The 24851-nt window shown below is 38.4% G+C and overlaps 2 protein-coding genes across 2 annotated transcripts; both read left to right on the plus strand.

The window, feature by feature from the left end:
* Positions 1 to 2811: 2811 nt before the first annotated feature.
* Positions 2812 to 18284, plus strand: LOC149002965 (Nucleoporin, Nup133/Nup155-like protein). Its single transcript, XM_089137171.1, is given in 9 exon segments — positions 2812 to 3203; positions 5791 to 5915; positions 6198 to 7978; positions 7980 to 8028; positions 8505 to 9199; positions 9968 to 10120; positions 10562 to 10895; positions 16828 to 16895; positions 17247 to 18284. Coding segments are annotated over 9 exon segments (3912 nt in total). The 5' UTR covers positions 2812 to 3039; the 3' UTR covers positions 17790 to 18284.
* Positions 18285 to 20736: 2452 nt separating this feature from the next.
* Positions 20737 to 22524, plus strand: LOC149002966 (chlorophyll a-b binding protein 5, chloroplastic). Its single transcript, XM_089136837.1, has 2 exons — positions 20737 to 21015; positions 21749 to 22524. The coding sequence occupies exons 1-2, from the start codon at positions 20873 to 20875 to the stop codon at positions 22398 to 22400; spliced, it is 795 nt and encodes a 264-aa protein (XP_088992963.1). The 5' UTR covers positions 20737 to 20872; the 3' UTR covers positions 22401 to 22524.
* Positions 22525 to 24851: the final 2327 nt, after the last annotated feature.

Raw genomic sequence — 24851 nt, forward strand, 5'->3', positions numbered from 1 at the left:
GGTAGTATGGGAAAGAAGATGGCTGTTATAGAGTGGGTTAGAAAGAACCAGCTTGTCTTATATGGGTTCATGGAGACTCAGGTTCGCCTCAAGAGTTTTAATTCTATTCTTCAGGTGTTGTTACCTAACTAGGCCTGTTTGGTTACACGAGTTAGAAGATTTCAAATATCTAGAGATTTGAAATCTATAGATTTCAAATTTATGGAGTTATAATTTATAAAATTAGATGTTTGGTTGTGGAATGAAATCTGTGGATTCATTCTAAAAAAAACTATTTGATCGACTTGATTTTTGTGAATATGCAAATGTATAGCTTTTTTGAAATCTCTGGATTTCACCCCTTACTCATAAATCTACAGATTCATGTTTTTAGTGTAAAAAGGTGAATCTCTAGATTTCATGAATCTAGAGATTTTTGCAACCAAACAGGTATAATTCTCAGATTCATGAATCTAGAGATTTGAAATCTCTGGATTCATGTAACCAAACATGCCCTTTACTTGAGTCTGTAGAATTCAAAAATTTAGAGATTTCAAATCTACATACTTCAAATCTCTAGAGTCATGGTTCGTAAAATTAACTGTTTGGTTAGTTTGAATATTTGGAATGAAATTTCTAGATTTATCCTAAAAAGATATTTATTGAATTATGGTTCAAATCTTTAACGCTTTGATAGCATGAATGAAATCTCTGGATTTCACATCATACCCATAAATCTACAGATTCACGTTTTTAGTGTAAAAATGTGAATCTCTAGATTTCATTAATCTAGAGATTCACACAACCAAACAGGTAAAAATCTCCCATTTGTGAATCCAGAGATTTCAAATCTTTGGATTCGCATAACCAAATAGGCCCTAAAGTGGTGGCGCGGTGTAAATGGGAAAGCTTTCATTAATTCACCTTGAAATTTTTATCATTGGTACACCCATTATATTTAAGATTTTGTTTGTTTATGGTTCAAATGATGAGGGTGACCACCAGGCTATCTTTAGTGATATTCGGCAAATTGCCTACACTATTTCTTGTCCCTTGGTGGTGATGGGTTCTTATTGCTCTCTAGAGGAGAAGGTTGGTGGTGTTCCTCTCACTATTCGTGACATCCTCCCTCTCTCTTCTTGCATGGTCGGCGTCAGGCTTCAGGACCTATCTTGGTCTAGATGTAAATACACTTAATCCAACAGGCAGCAGGGTGATGCTGATGTGATTCTAAATAGGACAGGATGATGGTTGATTGTTGATGGATCCAAGAATACCGTCACTCTAATACTCAATTTCTTACACCCAATGTTTCTGATCACTCTAGTATGGTTCTTTCTCCTGATGAAATGGAAAACTCAGGTGGTGGACAATTTTATTTTCTTAACCATTGGGTGACTCATCATGATTTCTTCCCCTTGGTATTGCAGGTGTGGTAGACTCATATTGTAGGGTTTCCTAGGCATGTTCTACTGACTCATTTGAAGATGTCATAGGAGAATGTTGAGAAATGTCATGTCAAACATTGCCACATCAACCTCCATTAGTTTTGATGATAACAAACATGAATTACTAATTGTATTGATCAATTCACAATAATTTATGGTATGCAAAAAAAAAAAAAAAATTTAAATATCTTGCAACAAGAGCCAAAATTCTTTGAAAAGTAAAATTGTTATTGATCAACTCTCAATAAAAAATGAAAAGTCATTCCACATTATAGAAATTCCACCCACCTTATAGAAATCAATAACTCATATAGTAAGTAGTAACTAGTAACATAGAAACTGCAAGTTCATTCCTCAAGCTCCACTAGATAGTCCTCCTGAAACAAATCTTCAAACTAAAAATCTTTTAAATTCCAACTTGTGCTATAATTGATTGAAATTGAGTTCTTGTTTTGTAAGAATGTTGGTTTTTATCCCTTCTATGAAATTCGTATTTTTAAAAATATTTACTTAATTTAAACAAGCTTAGTACATTCAATTGGACATTCATACTTAATCATTCTAATTGTCCTTCACAAGTAGTAGAAGGTTATATGATCTTTGAACTCATGCTCAAATTTTCTGATAGTCTATATCAACTACCCAGTAGTAATATGATGATTCAAACAATATTTAATGTAAAACTATAAAACGAATTGTAAAACGGTTTATAACGAGTTGCAGTTTAGGTTCGGGTTGGTGCGAGCTCTACCATCCTCAACCTAGACACAACTCATTAATGTTCAATTCGGGCTATAACGGGCCGGTGTAGTTCAGTTTTAACGGTTCGGACTGCAAATTAACACCCCTACTTCCCATATGTATTCGGGTCTTCCCTCTTCCTTCTCCTTTTCAAAAATTTAAAAACTCCATTATTAAACTGAAATTCATTGGTTTTTTTTTTATCTTTTCTATCATTTTTTCCTTGCTAGACCTTCACGACCGTGATAGCTTCATCTTCAAGATTCCCAAGGAGTTCCCGACTTCCTACTGTGGTATGGGATTGGGAAGAAGAGTGAGGAGTTATTTTTGCAAATTTAGAAATTTAAAATTTTTAAATATAAAAGATATTTATATTTACAATGTATTATGGGCAAAATAGTCATTTTAATTTTAAACTAACAGAAAAATTAACCATTGCTAACTTGCAGTTTTGCAAAAAATGTAAACGTATAATTTAGACCATTTAAGTGGATGAATTATAGGCCCGGCACCATGCAAAAAAACTCTAATTTGAAACATTCATAGCAAATGGCGAAAAAAAGAAGAAGAAAAGTCGATGGAACTGGCGGCGATGGGTTATTTGTTAATCGACGGTTCAGATCAACCGATTGTAGCTGCCCAAGTATACTGCTCGCGCTTGAAGGCAATGTTGCTTTTCCGCCCATTTCTCAGACGCTCCTCTTTTCACTCTCCCATTCAAATTCTTCGTAGTTCTCACTGCTCCCTCTTTCTAGCTCAGAGCTCTGAGGCTCATGTACTTACATAAGAAATAGCAGAATCATAGACCAAGAAGCTGCAGAAGAAGAAACCCTAAGACACTGTTAAACCTCTTCGCGTCAATTCATCAGTTATGTTCACTCCGGCAACGAACAAGTCCTCCTTCTATCAGAAAGGCCGAAATCTAGGGCACGCAGCTCCGGATTCACCTTCGACGCCGTTTTCATCTTCGATTGCAAACAGACCAAGCACTGGAACGCCGGCTCCTTGGACCTCTCGGTTATCCGTTCTTGCCAGGTAAACTACGTCCTGCATTTCCAGTACTTTCTGATTCTGATGTTAAGAATTTAGTTCATAGTGTGTTGGAGTTGGATGAATGTTGAATGATGCTTCATTCTATAATTTAATGTAATCAAACTGAGTTTTGTTGTAGTTTATTACCACTACCGTGAGTAATATGAGAGATCCAACAATGCGTATCATAAATGTAAGTTTCATTGATTTTTGCGGTATCATGATTCTGCATTTAAGTAATGCTTTTATGGATTATGCAGTTCTGGTGACGGTGGTGAAAGTATCTCTGCATTTATCCTTGGTTTATGTTACAGAAAGTGAGGGGAAGGAGTAACACTAAGGATTACAGAATTGAAAATTAAGTTATTATACAAAGTCTGTATCTAGAATCATTAGTATTAGAATCCCAATGGTTTGGGTGGAGAATGTGTTGGGTGCCAAGATTATCTTAAGAGACAAGTGTCATGTATTTAGGAGTTTGCTGAATAATGGAAGAATGGAGATGTTGGAAGTGTTTGAATGGGTTGTTTTGCTTGAGTTTAGGAGTTTAAAGTTCCAAGTAATTGTTCGATGGTAAGAATTTAACTCTTTCCAGCAGAGTTGTTTTGAAGCCATGTAAGTTATGCTAGGTTTTTAATCATACAGACATCCTGAATTTAATCTAAATGTTGAATGTTGACCTGGTAGCTGGTTTGGTAAGGTCTCTCCAGGGCGACCTAATGGGTTTGTGTTCAAGTCTAGTCACAACGTTTGCATGAAGTGAGGGTAGGGCTGGATACATTATGACCCTCCCCAGGACTGCAGCGGTGGAAACCTTGTGTGCTTGGTATTTCCTTTCTTAGACTGTTTTCCTCAAAGTGAAGTAAACATACCTGCTTCTGTATGTATATCTGATTGTCTATAGTCACCAACTTCCCTTTCTCCCTATTCTTAAAATATCACCACATGGTAGGTGACGTAGAAGACGATGGTCGTGGCAACAGAGGTGCTCATAATGTCGTGACATGAAGATGGGCAACTGTCAATGTTCTATGATTGTTTGGAGTCTGAGGTGGGAGCATGAACTTCTGAACAAGAGTGTATTCTCAAATAGATGCAGGAGACATTTTCTGCTGTTGGCACTTGCTTTGATCAAATGGTGTCTAACTACTGTTGTGATCGAGGTGAAAGTTCTCACAGTTGCAAAGGGACATGGCTTCCTAGTGACCCCATTAGCTACTCACCAATTGGTTTTTTGGGTTCTGTCACATTTAAGCTTTCCAAGCTATATTTTCCCTGTTTAAATTTTGTGGAAGATCCTTCTAGTCGGATTTTTCTCTGTGGAACAACACCCAGCAGACATTGGAAAAGGAGAAGATGTTTTTGTAATCAAACCACCTTGAAGGGCATCAATCGTACCAGCTACTGAAGAAGGACAAAGAGACTGTTATATGGGAGGTATTGAAGTCAGGCCTTTGCTCATGCTGTGTCATTCTAGCTTAAAGTATTCCTTTGGCGACTGGGGCTGAAGCAGATTGGATTTGTTACTGAAGCTCTAGCGATTTAGAGAAGTTGTCTATGAAGTAACAGGGGCCAGCTCAGTATGGGAATGTTCCACTCAAACAAGAAAGCCATGCTTGGCATGTCGGTCAAGTTTTTACTTGCTGAATGCTTGGTCATAGGTCCATGTCCTGGAAGCAGCCCCTCTGTAAACAGGTGTAAAGCTGTGTTCATCTGCTTCTCCCTAGACCCTGCTAAATGCAGAAGCCTTGTGCACTAGTTGTGATTCTTTTCTTTCTTGGACTGAAGACCCATAACCAATAGATGCCCACCCCAATCTTTTTCTAAAATAAGCCTAAATTGGTACTTGATTTGCATCAACGATAGTTATCAAGGCGTCACTGGGGTGTCCAGGCAGATTTGTTGGGGCCTAGGAGGTTGCTGCTTTATGGAAGCATCAAGCATGCCTTGCACAATAGTAAATGAGAACCAATCAGGATCATAACATTGATAGGTAAAATATGGCTATGAGAAGTGTCGGGATGGCACTTCTTCTCCATTCTTTTTCCATCTGAGGATATGAGATGCTAGTTTTCCTCTAATTCTCAATCACTGAATAAGCTGGGAAGGTGTTCTAGTAGCTTATGTTTCCTGTGGATCTGTAGAGTTAAATGGATATTCCATCTCCCAACAAGTTTGAGGGAAGTAGCAAGGAAATATGTTTCACTTCCCCCCCCCCCCCTCTTACAAGAATATCTCTGTATTATTCAATCAAAGTGCTTACTATGTTTATCTCCATCTGGATCATTTTTCTTCCTGGATGTGGAATGAACTGATTGCCTGTTTTTAGCATATCATAGTTATAGAGGATTGTCTTGTTAAATGTCAGCTTGATAACCTGCTCTGTACAATATAATGAAGTTCTGCTAGGCTCTTCAAATTTTCAGTTGATTGTAGTTCATTTGCTTGTCATTATGTTGGATCCACAATGATACCAATCTTTGATGGTTAGGATGAGAAATTTACTTTGTCAATTAGACTATGTCCTCTTAAAAAAAATTTGGGGTTAAGTTTCCTCTTATAATTGACTATCACCTCCATCTTGTACCAGAATTCCACCAGTCAAAGGGATTGAGAAGGGAGTTGAAGCAGATCCAATTCAACCTGTATATGTTGGAGAGTTCCCCCAAGTGGTTCGTGATGCTCAAGCAAGTTTTCTGCAGAAAAATGTTCCTGGTTTGAACAGTTGCTTCTGATATGACAAACCTTTTCCCCTTTTCTTCTTTCTTTCTTTTTTTCCCTTTTTTTTGGGGTGGGGGGGGGGGGGGAAAGGGGGCTGGGGAAATTTGAAAACTTTAAAATTTTTGAGTTTCATATTAACTAGAAGGGGAAACATGACACCATTGTCTGGGGAAAACTGCATGCTCCTACTTGACACACTCTGACAACCAGCATGGGAGGGAACCCCCACAAACTTAATATATATTGAGCGCAGTATTTCTGATTTTTCTGTGGCAGGTGGTGCATGGATCTCTGGTGGAATGGACAAAGGAACTTCTCTGTCCTGGGTAATATGTGAAAATCGTCTCTTTATCTGGAGTTACGTATCACCTGTAGCTTCAAAAAAGTGTTTTGTGCTTGAGTTATCACCATCTATCGTTGGAAGTGTAAGCTCAGAGCCCAGTGACTGTAACAGCTGGATGGTTTGTGTTGTCAATTGGGATGGCAAACATATGAGCTCAAACAATTTGGTGCAACAATTGATGTCTTTGGGTGTAGTTGTTTGTAACCAGAAAACCCAAGCTTTCCTATTTTGGCCAGACATCTTTAAAGATGTAGCTGCTCCAGTAACCATTGCTCCTCCTTTTGATGATTCCAGTGACTTGAATTTTTCAGCTGCTGTTGGAAATGCTTCTTCATACAGGCGGGAACAACATAGTTGGAACAAGGATAGTTACCTCAACTCATTGATTGCTTGTGCTGTTCCCAGTAGAGGGCATGTCTGTATTGCACTAGCATGTAGCTCAAATGGTGAGCTTTGGCAGTTCCTTTGCACTCCATCTGGTATTTCACCAAAGAAAGTTTCTCAATATTTTGATACCTTATCTGCGTATGGCAGTGATACTGATAAACCTTTAGTAAGAAAGGGGTACCCAAGGTCACTTATCTGGAGATTCGACCTTCCTACCACCGACATAACAAGTAGAGAATTTTTTCTTTTGACAGATTATGAGATTCAGTGTTTTAAAATTAAGTTGGTTCCTGATCTACCAATTTCAAAGCTTTGGTCTCATGAAATTATCGGTGCTGATGGAGATCTGGGTATTCAGAAGGACCTAGCAGGGCAGAAGCGCATTTGGCCTTTGGACTTGCAAGTAGATGATCATGGTAAAGAGTTAATCATTCTTCTTGCCACCCTTTGTAAGGATCGAACCAGCAGTTCAAGCTACACACAGTACTCACTTCTAACAATGCAATATAGACCTGGTGTACATATACCGTCAGAAAATACTGAACCACCTTGTGAAAGAGTCCTGGAGAAAAAAGCTCCACTCCAAGTGATTATACCCAAAGCAAGAGCAGAAGGCGAGGATTTACTGTTCTCAATGAGACTTCGGGTGGGAGGCAAGCCTTGTGGGTCAGCCATAATTCTTTCTGGAGATGGAACTGCAACTGTTTCATGTTATTGGAGAAACTCAACAAGATTGTACCAGTTTGATTTACCTTGGGATGCAGGAAAAGTCCTAGATGCTTCAGTTTTTCCTTCTATGGAAGATGGTGAAGAAGGTGCATGGGTTGTACTGACTGAGAAAGCAGGAGTATGGGCAATACCTGAGAAGGCAGTTTTACAGGGTGGAGTTGAACCACCTGACCGAAGCTTGCCACGTATGGGAAGTTTAAATGAAGGAGCCGCAGAAGAGAGAAGGAACATGGAATTTGGAGGTAGTTTTGTTCCTAGAAGGTCTAGTTCTGAAGCATGGGATGCTGGAGATAGACAAAGGGCAACTATACCTGCTGTTGTTCGTCGAACTGCTCAAGATGAAGAATCAGAGGCATTACTCAGGAGTCTGTTTCATGACTTTTTGTTATCCAGCAAAGTTGATGGCTCACTTGAAAAGCTCAGAAACTCAGGGGCATTTGAAAAAGATGGAGAAACCAATGTTTTTGCTCGCATGAGCAGATCAATTGTTGACACCCTAGCAAAACACTGGACCACAACCAGGGGAGCTGAAATTGTAGCTCTATCCGCTGTGTCCTCTCAGCTTTCAGATAAGCAGCAGAAGCATCAGAGCTTTCTCTCAGTTTCTTGCCTTGTCCAAGTGCCATGAAGAACTCTATTCTAAACAGCGTAAGATATGTTGCCTATTTTGGCATGCTTTCTTCAATGTCGCATTTTGCATTTTCCCATGGTGCTGAATGTTCAAAAATCTTTGTTGTTTGTGTTAGTAATTAGACAAGGAAATTCATTGTAACAGCAATGATGGATGTACTTTGTGTCCATAATTAATTATTAACCTTGAAATTTCTATTATGTGGAGTATTTGGAGTTAAGCATGGTATTTATAAGCTTTTCGGTGGCGCCTGTGCTTGTTAGTTGCAAAAGTGTGAAGATGAATTTACCAATAGTTCTTGCTTGCATGTTATTTTGGGGCTGTAATTTTGATGGCAATAGTCACTTTCTCGGTCATCATTGGGAGAGATTCCTACATGACAGTTCTGATCTGTTTCTCCAATACTATCCATACTATTATGTTTTGAATAGTGGTATTCTCTGAATTTTTCCAATCAATATACGAAGCCTAAGACTTTGTCCTCCATTAACAGGAGATTCTTTACAGATAATTTTGGAACATGGTGAAAAGCTTGCTGGAATGATCCAACTACGGGAATGGCAAAATATTATTTGTCAGAGCCGTTCAAGTGGGGATGAGATAGCAGGTTCTCTTTGGGATCTGATCCAATTAGTTGGTGAGAAAATGCGCCGAAGTACTGTTCTTCTGATGGATAGAGATAATGCTGAAGTGTTTTACAGCAAAGTATCTGATCTTGAGGAAGTATTTTACTGCTTAGACCATCAGCTACAATATATAATTGGGGGAGAGCGGACACCCAAGGTACAGATTCAGCGAGCTTGTGAACTCTCAAATGCATGCACAACTTTAATTCGCACTGCTGTGAATTACAGACATGAGAACCATGCTTGGTACCCGTCACCTGAGGGATTGACACCTTGGTACTGTCAACCTGTTGTCCGTAATGGGCTCTGGAGTGTAGCTTCTTTCATGCTGGATTTGTTAAATGGAGCATTTGTGGTTAATTTATTGGAAAAATCAGATTTATATTCTCATCTAGAGGGTCTGACTGATTATTTACTAGAGACATATACTGGTGCTATTACAGTAAAAGCTGAACGTGGAGAAGAGCATAAAGGACTGGTAAACCAGTATTGTAAACAGCGAGATTCCCTTCTTGACTCCCTTTATCTACAAATGAAGGGTTTTGTGGAAGCCAAATGCCAGGTTAATCTTTATGCCTGCTTTTATGATAGTTTAGATATCGTTTTCATGTTGTTGATTCATATACCAGTATGCTGATATAATTATTTGGGTAATTTGATGTTGTTATTGGATGAGACGTTGGTCCGTTATTCACCCTGGCATAGAAATTTTTTGGTAGGCCCCTCTGCTGCCAATTTGTGCTATTTTTGTGATCATGGATTATCATTTTCCAATATTATGAGTATTTTGTTTAGGATATTCTTCCTAGACTATTCATTGAGTTACATAGCAAAAAGTCCATTTAAAATAATTCCTTTTCTGAGTATCAACTTAGATAGACTGAAGCTCCCATTTTTTGTATATTTACACGCCAAATAGTGCCTATTAGCATGAAATTCGATCAAGAAAAATCTACTGTTTTGCTTTCTCCCATATTTGGGGTATCCTGTTGTTGCCAGCTAAAATTTTTAGTGAGTGATGACAGTAAGAGCTATGTCATTTGAGAGCAAAATGACAAGATTCTCCTCCAACCCCCCACTCTTTTTTCCTTTATTTCTTTGTGGCAAGGAGGTCCCTGAAACTCCTTGTTGTCCATACTAGATGATAGGGTGTGCATGGGTAGGATCTGTTCTTCAAGTGACCTGGTAGATGCATCTCACAAGCACAGGCTGTCTTCACCCCTCCCCCAACAAAAGGGATTAATAAACATAAAAAAGAATTCCAAAGAACTTTTGATTAAGTCATGATGAACCCTGGAATGAGGTTTTCTAACTTAATTCTGGTCTGCAGGATTTGGATGAAGATATTGAAGACCAAAAAGAAGCCATTCTCAGAGAATTCTCTCTCCCATTACTTTCCATTGCTAGGCGCCATGAGGGGTATCAAACAATGTGGAGTATCTGCTGTGACCTTAACGATACTGTACTTCTCCGAAGTCTTATGGTATGAATTTAGTTTCTTCTCATAGGTATTCATGTCATTTTGGTTTTTGAACCTTTTATTTTATAGGCATGTGCTTAGGTATATCCGTTGGTCCATGGGCAATTAGGTTCCAGGTCACAGTATCGATAGGTTTTGATGCTTTCTTCTGTCGCTGATCTCCTCTTTATAGTGTTATATTTATTAGATATTTCATGGGAAAAAGGTTTGTCATTTGTTCTTGGTAATCTCTTTACTTTTTGGTGCACATAACTCAGCATAATCTTTTGTCTGCATTTATAAATACTGGGCCTGCTACTTATATTTCTTTATTATTGTTTGTCTATTCTACCTGATGTACCAAATGTACAGTTCATGGCTATTTATGCAATTAATGTTTCGGATGCATTTTTCCTTCCTTTGGCTTTTATTTTCCTATGAGATACATTTGTTTTTTTTTTGCAGCATGAGAGCATGGGGCCTAAAGGAGGGTTTAGTAAATTTGTGTTTAAACAATTGTATTTGAACCACCAGTTCGCTAAGTTGCTCAGGCTTGGGGAAGAGTTCCAGGATGAGCTGGCTGTGTTTCTAAAACAGCACACAGATCTTTTGTGGCTTCATGAAATATTCTTAAACCAGTTCTCCTTTGCTTCAGAAACTCTGCATTCACTAGCTTCTCAAAGTGATACATCTGTTTCAGTAGCTGAGGAGGAGCTAGAATATGAGCTGACAAAATCCATGCCAACTCTGACAGAACGAAAACGCTATCTATATCTTTCCAGGATAGCAATGATGGCAGGTAATTTTGGTTTTCCCTGCTTTTGATTCAGCATATTGATTTTCTTCATTGCATACTTTGTTGGCTTCTACCTTTCATTTGTATCACATTTCAAGTCACCAAATTAAAATATCCAATTTCAATTTCCCCTCTTTTCTTTGTTGTTTAAAAAATACAAGTCAGTCAGGTTCTTGTGCTAATGAAAATGCCAGTTATTGTTCACTAAGTTCATATGCTATATGGAAGCGGCAAAATATTTAGCACCAGAATACATTGATGTAGCCTAGTTGAAAGGGGGATAATGAAATGCCAGTTATTGTTCACTAAGTTCATATGCTATATGGAAGCGTCAAAATATTTTAGCACCAGAATACATTGATGTAGCCTAGATTGAAAGGGGGATCAACTCAGTACCAATAAACAAGAACCTTATATGAACCCAACAAGTTTGAGTATGTTAAAATATGTTGTGAGGTCCACTAGAGGGTGAGGGTTTATTCAAGTGAATGTGGCAAACTTAATAGTGAAGGTCAAGGTTTCATGGGAAAAAATTGAAAGTCCAGCAAATTAAGGTTTGGCTTCTTGGTTTTGGAAAGGGGGAAATTGAGGGTTTAGAGTTGGAATCTGGGAGAGCAGTTTTCAATTCAAGTCTAAGCTGAAACTGACACTTGGATTGTGCGATCTCTGAAGATTGGGTCTGCCCCTCAAAAACAGATAAGAAGCAATTCTGGGGTTTCAACAGTCAGATGGGGATGAAACTTGGATCAAAGTGGGAAGGTTTATGTATCGATAGGGAAGACTTCTGATGGTTGGATGTAAAGTGATTAAAAAGTTACTGTATGAGAAACTTAAGTATAAATTAGGGAAACTAGGGTTTACAAATGGTTGGATGGGGCAGCAAAGAGATCCTGAGGGTGAGGGCTGTGTGGATTTTGGATGAATACTGATGGTGGATTTTGACTGTGGAGGCATTTTGGTGGACTGTGGGATGTGGTTTCAAAAGCAAAAACAAAGAGGGAAGCTCTAGGTTTAGCCGTTTAGGAATTCAGAGGTTTAGAAGTAGAAATTAGGGTCAACACTTGCATGTTTGTGTTTTGAAGGCTGACAGAGAATAAATAATGAATTGAATTGCTTGAGGTCGAATCTAAACTTGAGCAGTGTGTTCTTCAAATTTTTGACCAGGAAGCTTGCTTGAGGACCTCATGTGCTCGCATTTTTGTGTTTTGAAGGCTAACAGAGAATAAATAATGAATTGAATTGCTTGAGGTCGCATCTAAACTTGAACAGTGTTCTTCAAATTTATGAACAGGAAGCTTGCTTGAGGACCTCGTGTGCTTCACACTGTCAAGGAGTTGGCTGGATATATGCACCATTCTCATTTGAGTTTACACACTAAAAATTTCCACAAGGAGGAAGAAGGCAGCTGCAACTTGCACAAAAGTTTATCAAATTCTGAGTTGTATCCTCAGCTCCCACGATGGGTATGTTAAATCCTATTGCTAGCGACAAGTGAAAAACACTTTAAAAAGTAAAGACAAATTTAAAACAACCCCACAAACATCACAAGCGCCCCATGGGGGGGGCCCCGCGCGCGGCCGCACCCCCCCCCGGCGGCCCCCGCTGCCCAGGTACCCCCCGCGCGGTGGCCCGTGCCCCACGCCCACCCCCCCTCAAAAAAAAAAAATTTGACCTCTCTTGCAAAGGGAATACTCGAACTTAAACTGAACCACCAGTTCAAACCAGCAGAATCTTTTCGATCTTAAAACATAAAAGATTATTGATACCTCCATCCTTATGCAAAATTATTGTTACACCTCTTTCAATTTATTGGATTACTAACAACACCCCCTCTAACTAACAATGTAGTTGTCTTTTGCTAGTTTTCAATATGAAATGGTAATAATCATGGTTGGAAAACTCATTCTTGCCACCAATCTCACTAGGCCAAAAAATTGAGATCTCGGTCAAGATACAACTTAAGGGCCCATCTCGGGGTTTTTTTTAAGGTCTAGGTTGGGCTCAAACTTGGCGTTAGCGGCCTCTGAACACACTTGTAGCATTAGGTTTGTGAGAAAACAACCCTGAATATGAAGTTTAAGTCGACCCTAAGTTTGAAACCGAAATATTGCAGGATTAGTAACATCAAGGTTACACAACATGAAATATAGAACCTTTTAAGACATACAAATGAAAAGCTAGTGTATCAAATGCATTAAATAACTTAAATATCATTAAAATTCCATCCACATAAGTATCACAGTCTTTGACTCTTGAGAATAGAATAATACAGTTATACAACCATTAGAAGTTCTATGTAAGTCATAACTTATAAGTTCATAGACAAGTATGGAATGAGATAAAAATTCAATCAAGCCCTACCTCCACCACCAACTCCAGCATTGGCTCCACCACTAGCTCCAATAGCCCCATGACCACGACCACCTTGTACACTAGTGGCTACAAGTTGGCCCTCCAACTCCATGAGGTGGTCCAACTCCATTAGGGAAGCAGGGCACATGGGTGTATCACAACAGCCACCAGCCAAGTGTCACTTGAACTGACGTTTGCCTCCATTGAGGGCTCTTCCGCAGTAGTTGCATGTGATCCTCTGGCCCCATGGATTTGCAAGGACTCTGTATTGCCCTCGCAACATCATTGTCCTCCTTGGTTGAAGATATACTTGAAATGGGCTTCAGTAGATTGCCAAGAGTAGTTACAGGTTAAAATCCAGATGAAATCCACAAGAAATTCAGAAAAAATTGGGAGTTTTGGTGAGACTTGGCGAGACATCTAGTGAGATCTCGAGCAAGTTGTGGGAATTCTGAGATCTCACAAGAAATCTTGTTGCGCCTTCTCAGAAAAACGCTCCGAAATCTCAAACCATGGCAATAATGTCCTTCCACTACAAAGATTAACTCCTCCATTTACTTCAGCAAAAATTAATATTACATCCCCCTGTCCTTAATCTCCATGGGGGGTCACCTCTAAGTTTGGATAGACTAGATTACTCTTACACCCCTTACTGTTGAATCCATTTACTACTTGCTGATGCAGTATATGAAAATTTTCTCATCGTGCCAAACTAACCCTGGTAAATCCCAAAACAGCCAATTTGCCAACTGAAGTTCAAGAAATTAATGAGCACAGGCTACACCAAACATAAACGGGAAAAGGCCAAAACAAAAGACTGAAAAAGGAGGATAAGGTTTTCTTTGGGGGGGTTTTTTTTTTTTTTTTTTTTTTTGGGGGGGGGGGGGGGGTGGCAGAGAGAGAAGGGGGAAAACTGAGAAGAGAGAGAAGGTGAAAGGAAAACTGAGAGGAAGGAAGCAACAAGGCAGCTTTGCAGGCTGAGTAGTTTAAAAATATAATAATAATACAATATGAAACGAAGAAGAAGAAAAGGAAAAATAGAGCTACTAGCGATACGCATAAGCCAGATTCTGGATCAGCCTACCCACATGGTATTGGTGGGGGACAGAAATCCATCTTTCATGGGGGTATGGGACCTGTGCCCTGTAGATGGTTGAAATCTGCCCATAGCTGTACCGATGTGGGTAGAAAATCTGAACTCCATAAGTCTCAGAGATAGTGGGAAACAGGAAAGAGGGGGGGGGGGTTTGTGGGAAAGAGATGAAGGAGCAGGAAGTCAGCAATGCATTGCAAGCTACAAGTCTGCAACAGTAACTAATTAGTAACTACAGAAGGGAAAGAAAAATTTTACCTCAGGATGCCAGAAGTAGAAGACGCTACAGCCTTGTGGTTGCAGTGCTGTGAGTCTATCATTGGAGGCTGGAGCAAAAGAAGTTTTTAGAAAAAATGTGAGAAAAAAAGGGAGCAGAAGAAGATAGGGAAAAAAATAGAAGCATAAGAAAACTTACTGGAGGAGTGAACACTGCTCATCAAAGGTAGGAGGAGTTGAAGGACGATGGATTTAAGCTTTAGGGTTCTTCAATCTTCTCAAAGTTCAGTCCCCAGGGTGCTGTCAGTCTCTTGCTCTTCTCAGTTTTTCCATTAGTTGTGTTTCAATTCCTCCCTCTATTACTTTTGCATGACTAGTTTTAGTGTTTTATTTCTTTATTCTCAATTAAGAAGTGAATGGGACCTGTGCATCTCACTTTAAATTGTACTCCCTACAGTAAACCAATAGAAACACTAGCTTAAGTATCTTTAAATAAGTATAATCCCAAAAAAATTAAAATTATGAAAATGTATGAACAAAAGCTACTCACACCTAAGGCGCCCTAACTGTTGCCTTACCTACATGTCAACCCTGCCTTTCGTGATTTATACAAAACTTTGCACACCTTACCTGCCAAGAAACCTCCTGGATGCTAGCGCATCCCTTGACAACAATGGCACAACCGAATATCATTTGACTCTCCAATATCTTCAGCCAGAGATCCTTAGACTTTAATTCAAAGTGAAAAACGGTTCTTGGTTTAGCTTCATTTCATCATGAAATAGGGCAATAGTTAGTAGATAGGCAGCATAGGCTGCTGCAGAATATCAGCACCAATCAAACCAGTAGTTTTTAGAGATCAACTGCTGTTATTTGTGCTTTGATCTCATATTACAGTATCAAAAATGATAAACTAGTGCTACAGCAAATAAGAAAGCGGAAGAGAACATGATGGAAGAAAAAGAGCCTTTGTATTGGGACAAAGTTGGTGACCTCTACAGTTCCCCTACACTTTTACTTGTTAGTGTGTAGAGCTTAGAATCACATTAAAATTCAAGTTTCCTAATTAGAATCAGAAAGTAGTATGAATTAAGTTACCAAGTTAGAACTTAGAAAAGGAAAATAGAATCTGATCTTACTAGAAAAGACAATTCAGTACTAACTTGAGTTACCCAGTCACAATAAGGACACTCCTTCTGTCATGGAAGATGCCAAATTGACTCTTACCACCTCTTCAATCCTGTTCCACTTAATCTCCCTTTCATGGCTATATTATTTTTCCAGCTAAGGTATGGGAAATATGTCTCCTGTTACATGAATCAAATGTTTCATTTCATCCAGGAAAATCCATCTCTTTCTCAACAATGTCTTTGTCATTTGATTGCTCTCAATGCTCTGTTGCATTAACATTAACATGAAGTAAAATAGATGTAGATTTGCACCTTACCTACGAACCCTATCATTAATAACAGCAGCAAGTTTAAATTAAAATTAAAATTAAAATTGACACTAACAAAAGAAATGCCTAATTTCTTTTGTGGTATGTGATGGTATGCGATCTGCATCACAATGTATCTCCTTAATCCTGCCTTTTTACTTTTCAGAAGCCACAGCTTCTAGAATCAACCTTCCCAAAACCATAAAGGAAGCTTGCCCTAAATGTACTTAAATGTATGCAGAAGTGTGTTTTGCTTCAACACTTGAAATTTCTTTTTTCTAGTCATGGTTTCTATAAGAATTCTGTGTCTTAAATTCTCTTTGTTGTGTAAGAATTCTAGAAGCCACAACTTCTAGAATCAACCTTCCCAAAACCATAAAGAAAGCTTGCCCTAAATGTACTTAAATGTATGCAGACGTGTGTTTTGCTTCAACACTTTAAATTTCTTTTTTCTAGTCATGGTTTCTGTAAGAATTCTGTGTCTTAAATTCTCTTTGTTGTATTAATCTTTCTTATCCACTTCATCTATGTTAAATTTGATTTCCTGGTACCCTGCGTGGATACTGATACTTCATAATTTGTGTTTACATTTTCACCTTGGCTGTTTAGTGTGATTTGGTTGACTTGATCTTACAGACATTGATAGTATTCTGTTCCAATTCAACTTCAAAATTTCTTGAACTTAATTTTGGTCCCATACATGTTTGTTTTTGGTTTTAGGCATTATCTTATCTTGGTAATAGAGTTAATATTCCTGTTACTCAATTACTCAAAAAAAAATAAATCATTTTACACTTTTCAACATGCACTACTGACATATAATTGGTATTTGACAGGAAGGGATGATGATTTTTTGAGAAAGACAAAATGCATTGATGCAGAGATAGCTATTTTGAAATTGCAGGTGAGTTCATTCCAAGAATGGCACAATTTCATGTGTTTTCTATCTTGAGCTAAATCTTCCTTTTCCTACATACGGGAAGGTTACAGAGGGTTTTTCTCATTGAGGTGCAAAACAAAACTAAATACTTCTGCTGTTGATAGATCTAAGATCTTGCCACAGGTTTACAAAACAAAGACCTGAATAGACCCCATTAGCGACATAGGATGGGCTGACTTTCCTTGACAGAATCAGTATTCTACAGTCATTGAATAACCTGTCTAGGTTGTTTTTATGTGTGTGGGTAATGAATTACATGATGGTGATCTCTGCATCAAAGTCAAACTCGGCTGAATCTTTTTTCTCTGTCTACAGGAAGAAGTTGGGCGACATCTCCCTGATGACTTTGAAAAGCAAGTCATTGGATCACAGCTTCTTCCTCCAGCAGAACTGATACAGCTATGCTTGAAGTTTCAAACCCCAGAACTTTCCTTGCTAGCTTTTGATGTTTTTGCCTGGACCAATTCTTCTTTCAGAGAGTCCAACAGAAGTCTGCTTGAAGAATGCTGGAGGAATATTGCCAACCAGGACAACTGGGGTGGTATTTATCAAGCATCCATGGACGAAGGCTGGAGCGAAGAAGAGACTATACGCAGTCTGAGAGAAACATACCTCTTCCAGGCTTCATTTAAATGTTATGGACCAGAAGCAGCAACTTATGAAGGAGGCTTTGATAAGATCCTGCCGCTAACACAGAATGAGCTGGAGTTTCCAGTGAAGCATGTTGGCAGTTCTGTGGAAGGAATCTTAATGCAACACAAGGATTTCCCTGAGGCAGGTAAGCTGATGCTTACTGCAGTGATGTTGGGTAAGTTAGGAGCAGAGGTGAAAGTTGAAGATTACTCCCCTATGGAGTGACAATGATGTACATCTTCTTTTCTTGCTCTTGTAGTGTAACGAGTCTTGTGAATGGCATTTTCTTTACCTTAAATGTGTATGGGACAGTTCTCTTTAAAAGATGTGGGTAGTTGTTCAAAACGAATGGGTTCATCATAGAATTCAGATCTTGTATGAACATCCTTTTCCAGGGGTCTCAGTTTATTCAGTCAGTAAATTTAGAATTTCAACTACAACAATGGTAGCTCAATCAAGGTTTAAAGTATCGGTATTGAGTCTCGTATCGGTTAGGTGATTTCAAGATATGTATCATTCTGTATCGAGTATTGTATCGCTTTGGTTAATGTATTTTAGTATAATTTAATGGAGAGACGTATTGAGATGTATCGTATCGGCTTGGTCAAATATGGATACGTATCGACTAGCATCGGGTGGTATCGTGGGATACTTTAAACCTTGAGCTCAATAATTGGTGCATATTTGAATTCTTTCGGATGCTGGTTGAACAAAGTGGAATATAATGGATAAATAGGACATCTTGTTGATTAACATCTTAAAGATGTTGCTATGGGTGTAAATGAATGGTTGAAATTTGCATTTGTATCCATTTAGGAGTATACAAATCTATCCGGTTATTAATAGAATGTAGATATGGTGTATCTCTCTTTGATAAAATTATCCAAAGTTACTTTTTAGAATTTGTTTTCTTATTTTTATTAATTTTTAGTTGAGATATGTGAATGCTTTGCAAGATTTTCTATTAAAATAAATACAAAGAAATATGAACAGTGAAGAAATTTAAGAAAATCAAAGACTAAAATGAGTACAATTTTTTTTTTTTTTACTAATTCTTAAATTTTAAACTTAATCTACACAAGACACTGGTAAATATGTCATCAAATAGTTGAAAATCAATATTCAAACATGAATTCATACCTATTTACAAGAATCAATTTTTAAAAAATAATTATCCGACTATCATCCAAATTCGTTCAAATATTGTAGCATTTAGATGATATTACTATTATCCGATCTATTTACATCGCTAGATGCTAGGCCAATTAATGGCCTCATAAGAGCTCTTGGTCGTTCATTCTTTCAAAACATCGAAGAATTCTTCATGTAATATAGGTGTGAATGTGTGATCAATTATACTCCTCTTTTCTGGGTTGAGACTTGAGAGTTTGATCAATTATACACTATTAGGCTCTGCAGGAAAGATTGCAACATTTGAATTAGGTACTCTGCAAGAACAACCGAGATGAAACACACCAGAAGTCCTATGTCCACAAGCCCAAGCCTTTCAAAAACTAAAGGGTGGGAGCGACCTACCACAATTTCTGGGGATTCTTAAACCCTAAAATCGTTGGCTATTTGCTGAGAGTGTTTTTCTCTACCAAATCCTATTCTTGGTTTCATTTTAGGTTGTACTAGGTGAATCTAACACATCGACAATATGATTTAACCGACGAATGCTAATTAAAAACGAGTGTGAAAGTCATTACATAAGGGGTAGGGTAAGCCCATCAAGGTCTAAGGTCTGGCCTTGGCCAACCCAACTATATTGCACCTTAGATGAGGGCTGTAGAAAAGGACAGGCTAGGTGTAGGCTTTTCAAACCCCAATCCCATCTTTTAATGGAGTGGGAAAGTTGGCAAAAACTGGTAGGAAGCTTGTCTTCTGATGTAACATGTTACTTTTTCTATCCTATCCCTTTTCAAAATCTTACATATTTAGTGGGACTTTGTAGAAAAGTGAGAGAAACATCAAAAGTGGGACTAAGATTTAAAATTTTTCTACAAAATCCTTTTATTTTTTATTTTTATTACCTTACCCCACTCACACAAAGTTGAGTTGACACTCTCCACTACATATGAGTCTCATAGATTTATTTTTCTACTCATTTTTTTCCACCCCACTTCTGCAAACAAAGCGTGCCTAAAGAGTTTGGATCATCTCCTTGGTAGGGGAGAACAATGTCTTTCTCTAACATTTCTCCACCACACAACATGGATGAGATCCACTAAAAGTCTCAACTCTAATTATTTTTGTTAATATTTCAAGGTAGGTCTCACTCTTGTTGTGTAGTGAAGAAATGGCAGAGGATTACATGGTTCTCCTCAAATGAATTGTCCTTAATGCTCTTAGGTATAAATCCATTTCCACCTTAGGCCCAGGGGCGTAAACGGATCGGATTTGGATCGGATAGTAGTAATACCATATTTGCATCCTATTATATTCAGACGGATTCGAATAATATCCTATCAGTTTTCGGACGGATTCAATTGGATTCAAATGATAATTGGATAATTATTTTCTTAAATAGATTCTTCTATATAGGCATGTATACAGAATCACAGATTGAATATAAGTTTTAGACTACCTGTTAACATTTGTGAGGCTAATTTTGAAATTTAAGAATTTAGCAACTTTGATAGTTATTTTAGTAGAGAGTTTATAAAAATAGTCATAGATTTCAAGTAAAAAATTATAAAATCAAGAAAAATAAATACAAATAAATAACTTAATCGGATAATTTTACTAGACGGATAATAATGGTAAGAAAAGGGTATACCAACATCCACATCTCATTAGTAATTGAACGGATTCGGATACTACTAAAAGAATATGAATGCGGATGCGAATTAGGGAGCGGATTTTGAATATCTATTTACAACCCTACTTGGGCCTAATTCAGGGTCTAATTTTTGTCACTATCCTAAATCCTAAGATGAGATAATGTGTAAGTGTGGGTCCCGATAGGAGATGTTCTTGTTCCACGTGGCAAAACGACGACCTATAGAAGCCATGAAGAGAAACAGTATAGATGGGATGGGTGGATGGATGATATCCTCGAATCCTGATTCGAGAGGTTAGAGGACCAATGAGAAAGTGCTGACGTGGCAGATTATCCTCATCCATCATCCATAGCATTCTCTCGTCTCTCCTATTTTAGAGGTTCTCTCACAAGTCACACCACTCACAATTCACAAACACAAGCTTTGCTTAGTAGTTTCAATTCCGTGTGTGCGAGAGAGCAAGGCCTCAGTGCATTTCGTTGTAGAAATTAGGAATAAACAGAAACCCTAGAAAAAAAAGGAGCAATGGCAACTTCCGCATTCCAACACTCAGCTTTCGCAGGGCAGACAGCTCTGAAGCAGCAGAATGAGCTTGTTCGCAAGTTCGGAACCTCCGGTGGCCGTTTCACCATGCGTCGCACAGTTAAAAGTGCTCCACAGAGCATCTGGTAAGTACTGTTATACTCTGATTTCAGGATTCTTTCTCAATTCTGAATCACTGAATGAGATTTGGTTCTATGGCGATGGAGTGTTTCTGACATTTTTCACTCTGAAGCGAACTGTTTCTGTTTCTATCATGAGAATCACTTCCCTTTTTGGAGGTCGACTGTGGTATTCGTTAGATCAAAAGCAGTAGAAACAAATACTGCTTCTTAATTGTTTTAAAAACCTGAAAACGAATCCATTGATCCACAGTGAATGCCAGAATTCCATGGCCTTGGCTACAGATCCTGAGTCAACTTTCTCGAAGTTTTGTAAAATACAAATTTTGGTACCCTTGTTGGTTCATTGCCTATACTGATACGTATCGGCTGATTAGGTGGACTCAACCCAACCATACCAGCAATACGTCGGTTGATCGAAGTTGGATTCAATTCAACCATATCAGCGATATGTATCAGTTTGGTATTGGTTAAGGATGGCACCGGTTGATTGGCTCTGGTCATGAGTTTTTCCATGTATGTGCCCCTTAACGTTTCTCCATCATATATTAGGGGTAAGGTTCACATTTGAGTATTAATAAAATAAATCAAATGTGAGATTCTTCGGTCCTATATGAGACCCACTCCTAGTGTATGATGAAGAAGCGTCATGGGAGCACGTGCTCTGGACTCTTCAGCCATCCAAAAGTTTCATTGGAAATGTTAATTTATCTTTTTCTAACTCGGGAAAATAAATTAGGTACGGCCCAGACAGGCCCAAATACTTGGGCCCATTCTCTGAGCAGACCCCTTCATACCTGACTGGTGAATTCCCTGGAGATTACGGGTGGGATACTGCCGGGTTATCTGCTGACCCGGAAACCTTTGCCAAGAACCGTGAACTCGAGGTTATCCACTGCCGGTGGGCGATGCTCGGAGCACTCGGATGTGTCTTCCCCGAGATCCTCTCAAAGAATGGCGTCAAATTCGGCGAGGCAGTGTGGTTCAAAGCCGGAGCTCAGATCTTCTCCGAAGGCGGACTCGACTACCTGGGCAACCCGAACTTGATCCATGCCCAGAGTATCCTTGCAATATGGGCCTGCCAGGTTGTGCTCATGGGCTTCGTTGAGGGATACAGAGTTGGTGGAGGCCCACTTGGAGAAGGATTGGACTCTCTGTACCCTGGTGGAGCATTTGACCCATTGGGCTTGGCTGACGACCCAGAAGCTTTTGCAGAGTTGAAGGTGAAGGAGATCAAGAATGGAAGGCTGGCTATGTTCTCCATGTTTGGTTTCTTTGTTCAGGCTATTGTGACAGGGAAAGGACCGATTGAGAACCTTTTCGACCACCTCGCCGATCCGGCGGCCAACAACGCTTGGGCTTACGCAACTAACTTCGTTCCTGGCAAGTGAATTTGATTGAAATCAAGCTCCCCCTATCCCCTCTCCTTTATTTGGTGTGTGCTTCAAATGTTATGTCTTCTAGGGTTTGTTCAATAATCAGTGTTATTTTATGGGAAATTAATGCTTTGGGTTCTATCTGCTATCAGCCTTGCATCCTTACTTTGCAAAAAAGTCCTTTTAAGGAAAAGGAATGCATCCAGCAGTTAACTAAAATAAAAGCAATGCATGTCACAAGAGCATTATGTAATCCAATTACAGATGGGAAAGAATGAATTAAGGGGAAATGTCACACCATTTCCTCCTGCTCATCATCATGCACATCCAAGTGCATAACAGGTTTAACCCCTATTAGTTCAAATTGCATTTAGAGATTCCTTTAGGGCCTGTTTGGTTACATGAATTCAGAGATTTCAAATCTCTAACTTCACAAATGGAAGATTTATACCTGTTTGGTTTTGTGAATCTCTAGATTCATGAAATCTAGGGATTCACATTTTTACATTAAAAACGTGAATCTATAGATTTATGGGTATAAGGTGAAATCTAGAGATTATTTCACTCTACTATAAAAACGCTAAATATTTGAATCATGACTACATAGATGTTTTTTAAGGATGAATCTACAGATTTCATTCAAAAAAATTCAAGCTAACCAAACAGATTATTTTATGAATTACAGACTCCATAGATTTGAAATCTCTAGATTTTTGGAATCTCCAAACTCAAATAACCAAACAGGACCTTACTCAATTAGGGTTTGAGCTGCTGAAAAACCCGACTCACTTATTGGCAAAAGTTCTCAATGCTGAGTTCAGATCTTCTACCCATTAGGGTAGAGGTGTGGCACAAACCGAATCAAAGGTGAAGTTCCTAGTAGATCTCATGTGGACCCTATTTTTAATATATAGTAGATAAGTAGGAAGGATAGACCTCTACGTTGAAGGATAGAAAAAGTCGAACTCATTTCCTTGAACCACGGTTACAAAAAACAGTAGTGGATCTTCTACGTGAAGAAAGAATCTCACCTATCTTGCCTAAAATGATTCGTGATCTTGCCTATCTTCTGTCCAGATAAAAGAAAACAGATAATGAGTGAGACTGATGGATTCTCTAGATTTATAAGATCTGTTAGTGTTTCTCTTTCTTAAGTAACAAGTAACAACACCCATGGACAAAAAGCATGGATTGATTAATTTGCTTCCATAATCTGGTTCTTAAATTTCTTTTTGAAAGGATACCCATCCCTGTCTTAAAATAAACTCGTCTTCTCCCTTTGGCTTCTTATGATTGATTTTTTCCTTTGTTTGGACTCATTTTCTAGTTGACTTCCAGGGGAAAAAGGGAATTAAATTTCTTGCATCTCTTCCAATCTAGATGTAGAATGCCTTCTTTGATGAGAATCATCGTCTATGCATGTTGGCTTGCAAGGGCATAAGGGATATACTTCGCTAGTGTTCAAACATATATTTCCCTCCTAAATGTATGGTAGAGCAACGTGAAGTAATATTATTAAAAATCCCAATTTGCTAATACTTCGGGTGCTTGCTTGCCACTGTAGAGAAATCCAGATTCCTAGGCTGACCAGAACCATAGGAATAGGATTATCTACCTATTAATGACTGGAACGACCATTATCTCAAGACAGGCTATGAAGCTCTAACATGATCTAATTTACCGAGTTAACAAGGTAACTGGTCCGACCATCCGGCCTAGAAAGGTTGGTCGGATCATCCGGTCAAGAAAAGTTCATCGTGATAGTCTTCTACGATAAATCAATTGTCTAGAAGAATGAGACGGGTAAATTACTCTTTATGTAGTTAGATTCCTAATCTAACTCTATTGTCTTAAATTATATAAACACTACAAGTAGGCAGAAGAAGGTAGGCATTCAGATTCATGTTGTGATCAATTGCTTGAGTTTCCTATTAAGTAATCGAGTTCATAACTCATTGGTACTGACTTAATCGTCGGAAACGTACCTCGACCCCCCAAGGTCGAACACATGTTTTGCAGGAATTTGACAGGGAAGGACGAACAGGATTTCGTAGCAACACTACAAAAACATTAACTTTTTTATTGGAAATTTTCCAACTCCATCCCTTGGGTTACCTCCTAAAATTAATTCCATCTCTAGAGTTAACTAATATGTCAATCAGACCCATTATTACTAACATTCTTAATCTCAATTAGTTATTAATTTAGAGGTGTAAATGGATAACCGAAATTCACTCCGCATCGGTTTAGCGGTATCCGAATCCGTCCGATTACTAATAGGATGCGAATATAATATACCCATTTCTTACCGATTATAATCCGTCCGATAAAATTATCCAATTAAGTTACTTATTTGGATTTATTTTTCTTGATTTTATTTTAATTGAGATATGTGACTATTTTTATAAATTTTCTACTAAAATAACTACCAAAGTTGCTAAATTCTTAAATTTCAAACCTAACCTC

The sequence above is a fragment of the Hakea prostrata genome, chromosome 10, assembly GCF_041222555.1.
Source record: "Hakea prostrata isolate BN-2017 chromosome 10, UWA_Hpros_2, whole genome shotgun sequence".
Lineage (NCBI taxonomy): Eukaryota > Viridiplantae > Streptophyta > Magnoliopsida > Proteales > Proteaceae > Hakea > Hakea prostrata.

Coding starts and splice junctions, on each gene's coding strand:
- LOC149002966 (XM_089136837.1), top strand. CDS start 20,873: ATGGCAACTTCCGCATTCCAACACTCAGCTTTCGCAGGGCAGACAGCT. Junction 21,016..21,748: donor AGTGCTCCACAGAGCATCTG/GTAAGTACTGTT, acceptor AAAATAAATTAG/GTACGGCCCAGACAGGCCCA.